Source organism: Empidonax traillii, unplaced genomic scaffold (assembly GCF_003031625.1).
Source record: "Empidonax traillii isolate 1590-97213 ecotype Southwest subspecies unplaced genomic scaffold, ASM303162v1 scaffold55:size2822071, whole genome shotgun sequence".
Lineage (NCBI taxonomy): Eukaryota > Metazoa > Chordata > Aves > Passeriformes > Tyrannidae > Empidonax > Empidonax traillii.
The window spans coordinates 1,956,902-1,971,396 of record NW_020955248.1 but is presented as its reverse complement, the minus strand read 5'-3'; the positions used below and the strand labels follow the sequence as shown (position 1 = coordinate 1,971,396).

The 14,495-nt window shown below is 51.3% G+C and overlaps 1 protein-coding gene across 7 annotated transcripts in view; it reads right to left on the bottom strand.

Annotated features, from left to right (window-relative positions):
• RBFOX2 (RNA binding fox-1 homolog 2) overlaps positions 1 to 2,186 on the bottom strand; it is a 167,532-nt gene extending 165,346 nt beyond the window's left edge. For 6 of the 7 annotated variants that reach the window (XR_003570723.1, XR_003570722.1, XM_027879550.1 and 3 more), the window contains exon 1: positions 1,983 to 2,186. Coding sequence is in view for 5 of the 7 variants with exons in the window: in XM_027879550.1 (XP_027735351.1) it covers positions 1,983 to 2,186 (204 nt within the window). In the remaining 2 variants the exon portion in view is untranslated. The remainder of the gene's footprint in view (positions 1 to 1,982) is intronic. The other variant, XM_027879553.1, reaches the window with a different exon arrangement.
• Between the last annotated feature and the right edge of the window lie 12,309 nt (positions 2,187 to 14,495).

The following is a 14,495-nucleotide window of genomic DNA, read 5'->3' as shown; positions in this document are numbered from 1 at the left end:
AAAAAAAGTCAAGGGAAACTTCTGGACGTAGAATCATAGAATGGTTTGGGTTGAAAAGGACCTTAAAGATCATCGAGTTCCAAATAACAGTATGTATTTATGCATACATACACATATATTTATGTTTATTTTTATATAAATATATATGTTTATTTTCATATTTTATATTTAAAAGATTGAAAAATCTTTTGTATACATATAAACACACATATGGAAAGATTAAAATTATGCTATAAATGCCAAGTAAGTACAATATGGGTGTCCTAATCTGAAAAACAGCTATACTGACTACACACATACTTAAAAATCGGACCCTACTAATTGCCCATCACCTAATTTCTCTACTGTTTGCAACCATCTGATACAGAAATAAACCCTAACTTTCCACTAATTTATTCCACAATTAATCCCTAGTATCATTAACACCAGCATTACACACTGCTGCGCACACTCACTGTCGTAGCCCCGTGGCTGAACGCTGCAATCTTACTAACTTACACTATTCACTGAACAGACAACAAAACACTTTTCCCTGTAAATATGAAGAGGAGCCTTTAACCTGTACAGAAATTGTACTCACTTGCAATTAAAAAAGAAAAAAAATTCAGACTTTTGCTAAACCTGTCCAAGTCTCTTCCGGGGCAATTTTCAGTTGAGTTACCATTGGTTTACATCAACACCAACCAGTTTAACCACTAACTGCAGGTAAACTGGTGCATCTCCTGTAGTTACACAGGACCTCTGCCTCAGTTCAAGTCCGCAAAGCTGGAAGAACTTCATGTCACCATGTTTGCGCGCTCATTCACAACTTCCAGCTAGACACAACACATAAGCACTCCTTCGATGCTGAGCATCCTTCTCTTTGCAACTGTACACATTATCTGAGTCATACTTGACACCTACGTGTGGGAGAACACACTACTCCAAGGGATAAAAGAGCGCAGCACGATTCTTGCCAGCCCTCGGGGAGCATAAGTGGCAGCACTTGGGTGCGAAGCTCTAGCGTACCTTCAGGCCACACCATCACACTGGGAAAAACACGATGCTGTGGTGTGCAGAGACCACCACGAAAGGTTGAACGTCAGACAGAACTACAAACAAAACTCTCCTGCTATAAGCTGTTTAAAAAAAAATAAATCTTGAGCATGAAAACCGAGGGCAGCCTGGGAAGCAAAAAGGGAAGAGTACTGGTCAGCATTTGGCATCTTGATGAGAAGCACAGTGGAGAACAGGATGCTCCCTTTGGAAACTACCAGCAGCGCTTACCAGCCCAAGAAAAGGTGAGAGGAGAAACAAGTTGAGATGAATAAATCACTCTATTTCTAAAGAGCTCCGATATACTTGTCACAAGAGACAGAAGCAGAAAAGGTCAGTGCAACTGCCATAATAAAACAACTCTCCACAACACCTAGACAAAGGGAGGCAGAAATACCTTGCCAGCATCATCCCACAAACACAAAAGCCAATGCACCTGGAACGAGCGATGTTTTGGGGACGATCAAACCGCGCTGGCAGAAGACAAACAGGGACGTGAGATCCCGAGCCAAGCTGGAAGACGCCCCCACTACTCTTATTTTCCCCCTTCCCAGGCAGCACCTGGGCTTTCTCATGGTGCCGTACGAGCCCCAGGGCGGCGCGGGTGAACCCCGCCGGCCCCGGAGCGCTGCCGGAGCCCCGCGCCCGGCCCCGCACCGCGGCCTCCGCGGGCTGCGCGGCGGTGCCCGGAGCGCCGGACCCGCCGGCGGCTCCCGCGGGCCCCGCGCCGCCACCCCACGTGCCGGGCTGTGCCCCCGGGGCCGCCCGGCTCGGCCGGGGAGCGCGGGGGGAGCCTGAGGGAGCCCCGCTCGCCCCGCTGCCGGCGGGGAAAGGGCCGCACGCCCGAGCGCAACGCGCCGAATCCCGCAAACCGAAATTAAACGCGGCCCGGCCCGGCCGAGCCTCCGGGGAGGGAGAGCCGGGGACGGCCCGGCCCTGCCCGCTACCTGCATGCCGCCGCCGTCGGCCTCCGCCTCCGTCCGCAGCCGCTTGCTGTGGCCGCCCTCGGCGCCGTCCCCGCCGGGCATGGGCTGCTCCAGCTCCGGCTCCCGCTTCACGCCGCGGGCGGACCCCGCGCCGCCGCCGGCCAGGAGCTGCGGCTGTGGCTGCTGCTGCTGCTGCTGCTGCGGGGGCTGGCCGCCCTCCGCCATCCGCGCCGCCGGAGCCCCGGCCGCCCCCCGCCGCGATCGCCCCGCTCTGTCACCGCGGCGCCCGGCGCTGCCGGAGGAGCAGGAACGGCACAAGGAGGAGGGGGAGGGCGGCGAGCCCCGCGCCGCGACCGGAGCAGCAGGGGGAGCGCCGGGCTCCGACCCACCGGAGCGCCTCGGTCACGGACTCGGCGGCGGCTGGGGAGGGGCCGGAGCCCCTCGGCAATCTCCGGAAAGGCCGCCGGACCAGCGCGACCCCCGCTCGGAAACCTTCGGCGGCGGCGGGCGGGGCGGGCGCCGGGCGGGGCGGGGCGGGGCGGAGCGCCGGGCGGGGCGGGACCGCCGTGGGGCTCTGGCCGCCCGCTCCCGCCGCCGCTGCGGAGCCGCACGGGGCGGGAAATGGCCGCTCGGGCCCGGCCGCCTCGTCCCCGCGGCCCGGCTGTTTGCGGCGATGCTAGGCCAGAGGCGCTGCGGTTCGGGCCAGTGCCGCCCTGCGAGGGCCCGCGGTGCGTGCGGGACCCCCCGGCGGGGATGGGGTGGCCGCCTTGGCCGCAGGAGCGCGGGGCACCCGCCCTTCGGGCACAGCCGTGTCCCCAGTCACGGGCCCGCTTGGTCCTGGCCCCGCTGGCGCGGGGCTGCTTTTTGTGGTGAGGTTTCTGCAGCTCTTCCAGTGAGGAAGCAGTACTGAACTGAGGCGAATCTGGGGCGACGGGTACTGGCTAGACCCCCAGCTTCAGGAGCATTCCAGCGTCGAGGGATGTGCTGCCCAGCTCCGCTCAATCCAAGCTCACATTAAATCAGTGCATATGTTCTTCATAACCTTTTCCAGGCCTCCTCACTGCTGCTCTGGGCACATCAGCTCAGGCCTCATCCCACAGCCCCAGACTGCATCAGATTCCTTGAGGAAGGGGCTGCTCTGCTTTCCTTTTCCTAATAGCCTCCATGGGTTTCTCCTGCGTTTTTATATATATATATATATCTTTGTTTGTTCTGCTTCAGATGACTTCCAGTGAGATGGAGACACCAGTCTTGAAAAACCCTGTTCAGTAGCCCTTTTGTATGTCTTCATATTTTTGATACCGAGAAACAAATTTGTGATCCTCAACAGAAATATAAAGTTGGTTTTATTACACAGTTGTTGTCTGGTAGCACCAAGGACGATGCCTGCTCTAGAGTAAGGAACACACAGGCAGCCTGTACCATCCTGAAAGTAGTCTGGAAGCCATGGCAACTTGATGGGGATCTAACCTGTGGATCATAACACAAATCTGCAGTCAGCTTTATTACAGGATGGGAATGTTACTCTGCCTGCAAACAATTTGGAGAAAAAGGAGGAAACTAAAAGTGGAGATGGTCATTGTGAGTCAATGCTTATAGGAGGAAGCCCTTCACGAGTCCTCGAATCTCACAATGTATAGCAAAGCCTGGGGACCAGTTGGATTATCTTGGTGCCCTGTATCCCCCGTGCACGCCACAACTGCCAATCTTCGTGAAATGATAGAGCCTTTGGTTTTGAGTGACAATTACAATACATGACTCCAGTCTTCCCTTACACCACATTTTTCGGCATCCAAAAATAGTTTTCAAGGCCACATGAAAAGCTATTTTAAGTGGTATGTTTTGTGCTGAGGTGCCAGCTTGTCTCCTCCAGTGACAGGGAAAATCTCTTTTTTCAAAATGATTACAAATCCCCACGGAGTGGCAGGCACCCAGAGGACAATTACATGCAACTTTTGTCTGCTCGCCCACTAAGGGTAAACACGTGTCTCATTCATCTTGACTGGGTTTGATAAAATGAGCCAGGCTGTCAAAAAACGTTGAAGGAACGTGTTCAGTCCACTCTTGGCTCGAAGAGAAGCTGAGATTCTTGTGACTGGGATGCTGCTCATACAGAGAAAAGCAGCATTTCTGTGTTTGTCTTCCCCCCTAGTTTTGATGATGGCTTCTAGATGAAGGGTACAGGTTAAGTTATAGCCTGTGAGGAGCTGCAGAAGGCTTCAACCTTCAGACAAGCTTGGGGTAAACAGTCTGGAGACAAATCTGTGTGTGCACTGGGAGCACTCCTCTCACTGTGGTCTAGGCGTCTGTCTGACACTCCCCTTCACAGATATCGAAGGAAGGAGTCGCTCTACAGTACCCAGCCTCCACTTTTCTCTTCACCTCCCCCTCACCCCATTTCCACCACCTCCTGCCATGCAGGTGCCAAAGCTGCTGCCAGTTCTCCCTTGCATCCTGCGTGCACATGGTCCGTGCTGCAGAACAGCTCCTGGCAGAGCTGGCAGTGCCACAGGTATGTCCCTTGGCGAGGCATTTTTGCCTGGTTGTGGTCTGCAGCCTGCCAGGGGAGCAGCCATGACCCCTGCAGAGCACAGAGCACCCTCAGTTATGGTGCAGGTGAAAAGAGCGCTGCTCCCTTCCTACCGAAGGGACCTGCAGCTGCCACTGCCATGGGCTGTGGCACTGTGTGCTTGCTGACATTACTGCCGTGCAACTATGCATTATTATTTCTCTAGTTCTTTCCTTTTCCTCTTAAAAAAAGATTAATTAATTAATCTTCATGGTATGCTTGTGGGATAGGTATTATTTCAATTTAACAGATGGGATATGAGGCATTTGTGAAGTCACAAAAAAGCTTTTGAGCTGGGACCACAATCTTAATCCGTTGATTTCCTTTCACACAACCCAGCTGCCTTTTAGGTATTTGTATGTGACATCTGAGACATACTAAACAGACAGCTGACTCCTCTGTTAACCCTTCCACTGCTGCACAACACTCTTGCCAAAGGCTCCTGCATGCTCTGATTTTATGGACAAGTTTGCAGAGTTCTCACCAGTGCTTTGTATTTGACAGGTCAACGAGAGGCACCTCTAAGAAATGTTATCCTACCAGAGAGCTCCCAGGAGGAGGCATAAAGAATACATCCTTCCTGAACAGATTAATATAATTTTAGAGTAAAGTTGTGGGGGTTTTCCTCCCCTCAGAAAGACACCCTCTGAAGGGATTCCTTGAAGAAATGTGTGCTGGTGCTCCCACTGGGCTGGAGATCAGGTGGCATTAGGATGCTGGGTATGAAACATCTATGCAAGTACAAAGGGCTGGGTCCCAGAACGTGCTTGGATTAAGCAGAGGCGATGACTCATGCAGGTTCTAAGGCGCAGGCATGAAGAGAGGCACAAGCTGGGCTATTAGTCTTTGGCCTGAAGGCACAGAAATCATTAGGAGACAGTTCAAAGCAAATCTCTCCTCTCAACCACCACCACAACTGAGAACTGTTTCTTGCTGCTTCCATCATCTACACAGGATGTCTCATCCTGCTGACCAGCTCCCTCTTGCCCTTGCAGCCTCACGTAGCTTTGTCCCTGGCTCCTTCACAGTGTATTTGTTCTCTGCTAAGCAGATCAGGGGAGGTTTAGTGGCTTGCCCAACCTTGCTCATTCCTGCTCTTTCTATCCTGCCAGACAAATCTCCAGAGCCAAATGCTCTTCCTCCTCACAGCAGTGCACAGCAGTGCACCCCCAGGTAATGAAGTGCCGCCAAGGTAAAGTTTCAGCCTGGACTTTGGTCCTGGCTTCACAGGAAGCGGCAATGGAGTTTTCCGTAGCAACGAGCGAGGGTAAATGTTTCTTCTTGCTTATCTCTAGCCTGCTCTTTGCTACAAAATTTTATTAAACAGAAGCTGCCTTTTCTTGTCACCAATTAGCACACAGCCAAAAATACATAACCTAAGTCAACAAAATCCTTGTCACCTGACTCAAACCGCCTGCCGGAAGGATGCCAGTCCCCAGGCAGAGGCAGGAGGCCAACATCGATGTGTCACCGTGGCGCAAGGGTGCTGGCAGCTGTCAGTCACTGGGTCAACACCCACAGTGCACCCAGTCTTTTCCCAGTGCCACCTCTTGCAATGAGGACACCTGGCGTCAGCAAGGGCCACCAAGCACCTAAGCACTTCGGCAAAGCAGCAGCCGGGAATCAACCAGAGAGCTCAGAGCAAAGCTTTCCTGACTTGTTTTCCTGCTGCCTTCAAACATCACTGCAGCACATTTATCAGTGCTGTTTGCCTGGTCTGTGCTTCTGTGGGGTATCGGCGTGTACAGCAGTTGAGGCGTTTCAGGTGTACCGGTGCTGCTAAAGCAGGACGGCACCTGCAGTGCAGATGCAGTTACCTGCGTGTGTGCAATTAGCATAGAAATGCCATCTGCCTGCACTGCTTATGCCTGGGAGGATGGGAAATAAAGTAGGTCCTTCAGCACTTCTAATATGAAATAGCATCCCACTGTATCGCCAAAATGTACAAAAGCAGAAAACTGTGTGAGGAGCATATCTGGGAGGTGAAAGGTCTTTTGTTTTCCTGTTGAGACAGTAGGGCTCAAGATGGTGGGAGCCATGGGGGTGCTACAGGGACCTGTGGTACCTCCTGCATGGGGACGCAGACCAGAATTAAAAAAAATCACACTGGCTCTCCATTACCCTCTGGGTAATGGAAATCAAGAAGTGGGGAAATGCCTGGCATTTATTCCCCTCAGCTGCCTGTCATGAGTGAACCAGAGGTAGCTGAAGGCTGGAGTTCACATCAAAGGGCCAGCAATGGCAGCTGTTGATGCAGTCCTCTGGTAGCCTGGCTACACGTCCCTGGCCATGTCTCTGAAGTACCTCATGGCTGTACCACCCTCTCCTCTCTCAGACATGAGTCTGTAGCAGCCAAGTGGCCATGACATTATTATTCAGCTTACAGGGGCACACAGACAAACAGACAGCACGAATCATTATTTGCAACTGCTCATTTCCAAATAGGCTGGAGGCCGCACAGCTCGAGAAGGGCAAATGCCCCGCCAGAGGCAACGTTCATTCCTGGTGTAACAGGCAGATGGAGCAAAGGACAAAGAAAAACACCCACTGTGGTGGCTGGGCATATCATACAAACAGAATGGGTGTTATCACGTAACTCCTGTTCATTTTCAGTGAAGCACCCTGTTTATTAGGGCCCTTTAGCTACAACTCAATTTACTACATGGCTGATCTCTGGAGTTGAGGCTGATTTTTCCTCCCTAATGGCTTTATTGAAAAGCATCTGAAAGTGCGTTCTTATACACAAAATGCCAAACTAAGCTGGTCCTTAACAGGACTCAGTGAGTGAGAGGAGCCATCTCCCAGGGCAGAGAATAGCTCGCAGATATTTTCTGCAGTGATCTCGGTATCACCTTTCACTTCTGTGACTGATTCAGGGATAAAGAAAGGGTGTGTGGTTGAAGCTGGCCCACACCCTGATGTTTCCCAGCTGTTCAAGCCTTCCCTTGAGACATCCGCCATCTGTGCAAATTACAACAGCATGAATTATGCCTCGGGATCCAAGCCACAGAAGTGTTTCCAGGATTGCTCCAGCTTTTTGCTATTCCAAACATTTTGCAGGCCCCTCCTCTTGTTCTGCTAAAGTTTTAGCTCTTTGTTTCGTCCACACTCGTGGCGTTTTCCAGTTCCATTCCTTATATTTTCCTTGGTCTCAGCTTCCAACTGAAATTTCCACGTGTCCAGTCATACTTATTCAACTTTTCAGAGCACAGCACATCCATTATGGATGACTCCACCTACTGGCTATCCAGCAGTTCGGCATTTGCAGCACAGGGGCCACATGTGAGACACAGTACTACATACTCGTATAAACATGACCATAAAATCGTGCCCTTAGATTATACGTTTGCTACAAACGACGATTGGTTTTCCTTTGAGCAGAGAAGAGCTCTGTGAATTTATGATAATATCATAACAATAAGCATTTGCAATTGATTTTACCCTTTCACAATGCTAATTTGTTGCTGATACAGCACAGATTTCAAATAAGATTTGAAAACATACTTCTTTTTTTTTTTTTTTTTAATATGATTTCTCCACTCTAAAAATAGTTACCACCTCTTTGGCTTCAGATCCAATTTAGAAAACAGCGATAAAGCACAATAAATAACTCTCCATATGAGCCAAGAGGGTATCTTAAAAGTAAGCCAACCCCAGTTTGTAAGAGAATCCCCCCTACATGCTACATCTGCATAAATACTAAGAGTTCAGATAAAATCCCGATGCGTGCACAAACACGGAGCCAGCTAGGTCAAGAGAACTGACTCTGCGAGAGCGCGAAGAAATCCTTTGCTTGTGATTCAGCGTGACATTTAAGCACTTGCTTAACTTTAAGCATGAGAAATATCATTGCAATCAATGAGGTTATTGACTTGCTTCTGGACAAGGCAAGTTCCCCAGTGCCCGTGCCTTGCACACACAGCCAGAGCGGCTCTGCGAGTGGCAGGCAGGGAAGCTGCCTACATCTGTCTCAGAACATGTCTGTCTGCCCTGCCAATTGCCAGCACTCTCTTATCTCCGAGAAGATGAAATTATTTCAAATGTAATTTGTAGCCCCTCCATGAAAAAAAAAAAAAAGAAAAGAAAGGCTAATCCTCTCTCCCGGAATCATCCAAAGTCCAGACAACACATAATCCACTACAGGAAATATAAATGCCTGATGCAATTTTATAGGCAGCTGGATGGGGCCAAGTTTGTTAGCCCACACAATAGGTTGCAGATTTCTCCGTGGAAAACAAAAAAATAACAGAAGGGGGAAAAAAAAAAAAAAGGTGGGGGGAGGAACGGACTGTAGCTCTCCTCAGTGTTCCTCAAACCTTGGAAACTTCAGCTGTGGCTGTTGGCAAGAAGGGGCCGCTAATCCCACAGTCTGTAGCAATCAGAAACACAGCCATATTTAGTCATGTTTTCCAGCCCCTTCTCCTATTCCTGCCTGCTGAACAGCCATTTGGAAGGTGATCAGGGCAACAGATTCAAACCAAAATGAAACATTACCAGCCCATGCAAAATTCAGAAGGGGATATCTACAGCTCTGCAAAGCTGATGATAAAACCATGGTGGAAATCCCTGCCTGGGTGACACTGGAGCTGGTCGGGGATACCAGCCTCGTGCTGTAGGGTCTGGCTGACACAGAAATCAGCTGTATGACTCAGGATTACCATTGTTGTGCTGGCCCCACTCCCTCCAGACACTTGCTTCCCACTTTATTAATACCACTTTTCTTCACACAACTTGCACTCAGATAGAGTTTAGGTGGTTTGGGTAACATGGGTTAAATACAGAGAGGGGAAATCACCATAGTCTCCCAAGTAAGTGCTATAAATTCCAGCAATTTAGAACTGAAGGGAAAGCTGGAAGCAGTCTGAGTGCATTCTTCAGCAGTGAGAATGCACAGGTAGGGCACCCAAATAAATGAATTGTGGTACCAGGTTAGAACCGTGTCATTCTGGAGGAGTCACTTCAGTTTTATCTCCTGGAACCTGCTTATACTGATTTTTAAAGTCACAGGATATCTTTTTCTCACCTTCATATCCATTCTCCAGCCATCAGCCTGTTTGGATGCCTCAGCTGTACAGCTCTTACCTTATACACTTACCAAACACACTTTGTATTTGACCCTCACATTGAGTTTCCTCAGTTTGCAGTATGTAATTAGAGGTTAATTACAAAATCTTCGTGACAGACTCACACTGGATAACATCTATGTTCTACTTAATGCAGACCTACGTACATGTCAGTTTAAGCCCATATGTAAGCTTATGCTCACACACGAACACCCACATGCACACACATACATGCAAGGGCTTAAGAAAGCCTCAGCACTGCTCTTTGCACCTTCAGAGGCAGCTTCATGCATGCAGGCTGCTCATCCCTCACTGGTGCCTCTCCCGGGGCCTCCATCTCCTCCTGCTGCTTGTCTTGCCCAGAGGGGGATGTTCTGGCCGCCCACTGCCGGACACAGTGCCAGACGCTGGGTCTCAGGGGAGCCCCTGGGTTCCTGCGGTTAGAAGGTCGCTGGGGACTTGGGGGCACATCCTCCACTTGCACCCTCCTGTGCAGCTCCCTGCTGGCCTAGGCCAGTAGGAACCCAAGCCTGGATGGGGGCGGGAGGGGGGGAGCAGAGCGTGTCTGTCCCCACTGCCACTCCCTCTCCAGCATCCCTGCTGTGCTCCAGCAGGCCAGCCCCTCGGAGTTGCTTCCCCCATTGCATCCCTCAGGCCTCTGCTTTTGTGGTTTGTCTTTTCATCCCCCTTACTGCAGCAGGAACTTTCAATTGGGAGGCATTAGTAGGGCAAGATGAGGAGAAATGAGAGCCAGAGGTTCAGATTGTGAGCAGGATTGTACTCACCCCTCAGCTGACAAAACCTCATTGAAGGCTCTGGAGCTACCAGGAACGTGAGCCTACAAGGGCTCGCTGCCCTGCCTCTGGCTCAGCCCTCTTCTTCCCCAGAACCCACTGAAGTCTCTTCTGTGTGCCCAAAATCCCTGCTTGGGCTGCTTGTGACCAGCCTGTGTCACTGAGCCCAGAGCTCTGCTAGCACAGACATCATGCCAGGTAATCCCTTCCATAAATTGCTCATAAGACCATTCTTAAAGCAGTTTCCAGCTCCTCCAGATCTGTGGGGTGGCCTCTTCAGAATTAACTTATAGCAAAGCTCCCCATTTATTATAAAGCTATTACCAAGCTGCTGCTTTGTTTTAAGGAAAGACATCTCACGCTATCAGCTCTGTACTGTGAGACAAAGTGCCAGCCTAGGTGTCACGGCACCAAACCGCTCAGAAACAGGCCAAAAAAAAAAAAATTACCAGCTGCAATAAACTTCCCCCACATGCTTTAGCACTCACAGGCCACCTGAGAGGCGTGGGATCCCCGATCCTCAGGCACAAGCCCCCGCTGCAGTGTGCAGCCAGTAATCACATTTCATCCTGGCACAGACAAATTCCTTTTACACTTCCTCCCTGCCGCCGAGCGCAGCACGCTCGCCCCGGAGAGCGGATTATAATCAAGCTCAGCGGGGCTCATAATCAACACAGGTAAGTACACATCGTGTCTCGCTGTGCTTCGGAAATAAATAAGGCAGCCCCTTTCACCTGCTGTATCGTTGATAATTCATCTCCTTCCTCCGGTCTTCGACCCACGAGAAATTTCTTCAGCTGAAACCATTCTTCATTAGTTTTCAGAGATACCTAATTTTTAAATGCATCCCAGTCCATTAGTCACAGCTGGTATTCTCCATCCGCAATTTCCACGTTATCCTCTAAGGCTGTAATTTAGCAGTAGGACCCTACCAGATGCTCATGTCCCCAAATTTTACCCAACAGCTTCTGCATAAGCCTATGCCCAGCTGTGACAAGGGTGTGAGTACTTGCTAAAGGCAGATTTATATTTTCATCACTGGTCTTTCTCCCATCAATGTTTGTCTCTTTTTTTTCTTAAGAGGACAGAAGTTTAAATTGCAGAGCAGGATTTGCCACGAGCACTTCTTATTTTCTGTGAAATGTTGTGCTGTGACCGACTCTTGCATCAAAGGATTTGCTGGGTAGCTCAGAAAAGAGAGGAGAGGAGAAAAAAAGAAAGAAAAAAAAGAAAAGTAGAAAAGACAGTAAATATTTTATCTATTCACTGCTCAACAGAACCAGAAAGCAGTAGCAACAAAACCACTGAGAACTGTCACTATCATGACGCAGTAGCTGCTCAGGTTAGCAAGAAGGGCTGTGCCAGTTGCATCCAGGGACAAAAAACAACAGCATCCAAAAGGTAAGCAGGTAAAGGGAACAAATTATGTCAGAGCAAAATTTTTCTGTCTGTGCAACCCATCTCTGCTGCTTGGTTCACTCTGCCTGGTGACTTGAACACAAAGGGCGAGCCCTGCACCATTCCAGATGAGTGCCCAGTTTCAGCAGTGTGAGGAGGACACAGGGCTGGTAAACCTGGGAATAGGTGGCTGTGATCATCCCTGGCAAATGTACTTGGGTAGTGGCAATCAAGCCTTTACCCCCAGCCTAAACCAGAGCCTAAATACCTCATTTTTAGTGACAGTAAGGTGCTTACCTGACCACATAGTGGCAGGGTCCCTGTTGGCAGGCAGAAGGGTTGCTGGGTCCAGCTGGAGGGTTCTCGGGGAGTCTCTGACCTATGCTGGAGGGAACTGAATGCAGAAGGGAGACATGGGCTCTTCTGGCTGGCCCCGGGGTGGATGCAAGTCCTGCCAGCCCTCTACAGTTCACAGGGAGCGCTCTCTGCCTTGGTGGGATGGGGCTGTTCGAAGCTCAGCTTGAGCCCAGAGACAGCACCTGAGCAGGGCACAGGCACAGCCCGTGGGGCTGTTGGTGCTGGGAGCGACTCGGCTGTGCTTTGCCTGGTGCAGGGAATACCGGGAAGCGTGGTTGAAGTGGTGTCACACCCTTTGCAGCGTTATGTGCCTGACACTGCGAGAGCCGGGCCGGAAGGTTTTCTGCCTCTGAAATGCCTCTGCCCCACAGACACCAGCACAGGGCTCAACCCCGTGCCCAGCGAGCTGGACTGTGGCCAAGAGCTGCACCATGGGCTCCCACCCACACACCTCTCACCCTTGTGCAGCACAGCCATGGCTCTGCCAGCGCCAGGAGGAGAGCGCTGGCATTTCCAGTCCCAGCTCTTCCTGCCTCGGTGCCTGCTGCGAGGTGTTTCCTTCCTCCACCCCAGTGGTCAGGAAAAGGCTTTGTTTGACAGGGGATAACGGAGCCAGCTGCCCGCAGCAGTGCTGCTGCCCACACACCGCTTGCCGACGGAGAAGTGGGTCTGGGGAGCCTCCTACCAGCATCGCTCGACAGCCTCCCAGGACACGTCCCTTGCCTGCAAACACAGATTAACTTTCCTGGGAAACGAAGGAATCCAGCTCGTGCTTTTTGTTTGGAATGAATGTCCCATGACAGTTTATTTTAATCAACTTGCTGCTTTTAATAGTTCTCGGCAGAGTTGTCAGGCAGCCTCTCCTGCTGGGCAAACCATGGGTACTGCGGCCGCACGGAGCGCGGCTCTAGCTGCTCTAGCACAGCTCACAGAGGTGCCAGGGGAATGCAGAGGGAAGATTTTGGGGGACAGCAGAGCAGGGAACAACCGCTCTGTCTGCCTAGGGGACAAAGACCAGGCTTGGCTCATCCTCAGAATCCCCCTAAAGCTACGCCCTGTGAGAGAAGGGCCAGTCCTGCAGGCCATGCTGCACGTGGCAACAACATCCTCAGCTGCTGGAGTGCCTGTGCTGATCCTGTCCCTGTCGTGACACCTGTGGGTGGCAGTGGGGAGTGTGCCCTGCACCAGTCAGCCCCACAAATTCAGGTGCTGGGCCCCGGCCACTCCACTGGCTTTTCTTCTCAAGCAGCTCAGGTTTTCTTACCTTCTGCCCGGGGAAGTGGCACAGGCCAACAGCCTCTGAGGTAGGTGAGGTTTAACCCTTGGCGTAGATTTCCTCCTGTGCTGTAAAGATGCTATATCTCACCCTCCCCTGGAACAATCCTGCTGGCTGTCTCCCTCTGAACCAAACTGCTTGGCTGCAGTAGAGAGGGGAGCACTTCCCTTAGCAAAGGAGAGGGGGTGGGGTGCAAATAAATCCCCTTCAGCCTCACAACAAGGACCCAAATAAACACAGACAGCACAAACCTGGGATCTGTGGTGGAGCATAAGCCATGTCCCTGAGGTTGCCTCCCAGAAACTTGCCAGGTGAGAGGGAAATGGTGAGCTGAGCTTCAAGCAGAAGCTGATCAAGAGGTTTATCCGTGCCTTACACACAAGGACACATCAGGGCAAGACAGCTGGGTGCCTCGTGCTTCTGAAAATGATGAGCTGGTGAGCTGCACACCACGCAGTTACATCGACAGCAGAAAGGATCAAAAGCCTGCACAGCAAATTGGGCTCTGTGTTACCTCATTAAAACCTGTTTTGGCTGTGCCGATACCTCAGCTTCAAAGCCTACCGCAGTTCCTAGTGACAACAGTAACACTCAGGCAAGCATAGAGACTCATCTGAGTCTGGAGCCAGTCCCTCCTCCAGAAATGAGCTCCTTGCACCTGCACCAGCCACAGGGGAAGTTTTAGGAGGCAGAAACACAGTCTGAAAGAGCCAGTTCCAACCCAGGATGGACTTGGCAGCACTGGCATGGTGCATGCAGCCCCCATATGTCCCTCTCGGCCCCCAGGGGGGAAGTGCTGAGAAGGAAACGAAACAAGTTTCAACACATTGCCTAGAGGCTGTGGGGCAGCCTGTGGAGGCTGCATCTATCCAGCAAGTTGCAGGGCTTGGAAGTTTTACCAGAGTCCTCTGGGGAGAACCCCAAGGACAGACCAGGACTAAGTAAAGCCTTCTGGGAGGGAAGAGCCTGGCCTAGGTGGAAGGATGCTTCCCATTCTGCTACAGTAGGAGAACTCAGTGCCAGGAGTTTGGGGGAGGAAAAGTGGAAGGTGGGCTCAGCTCTGGTTTGATGCTGTTT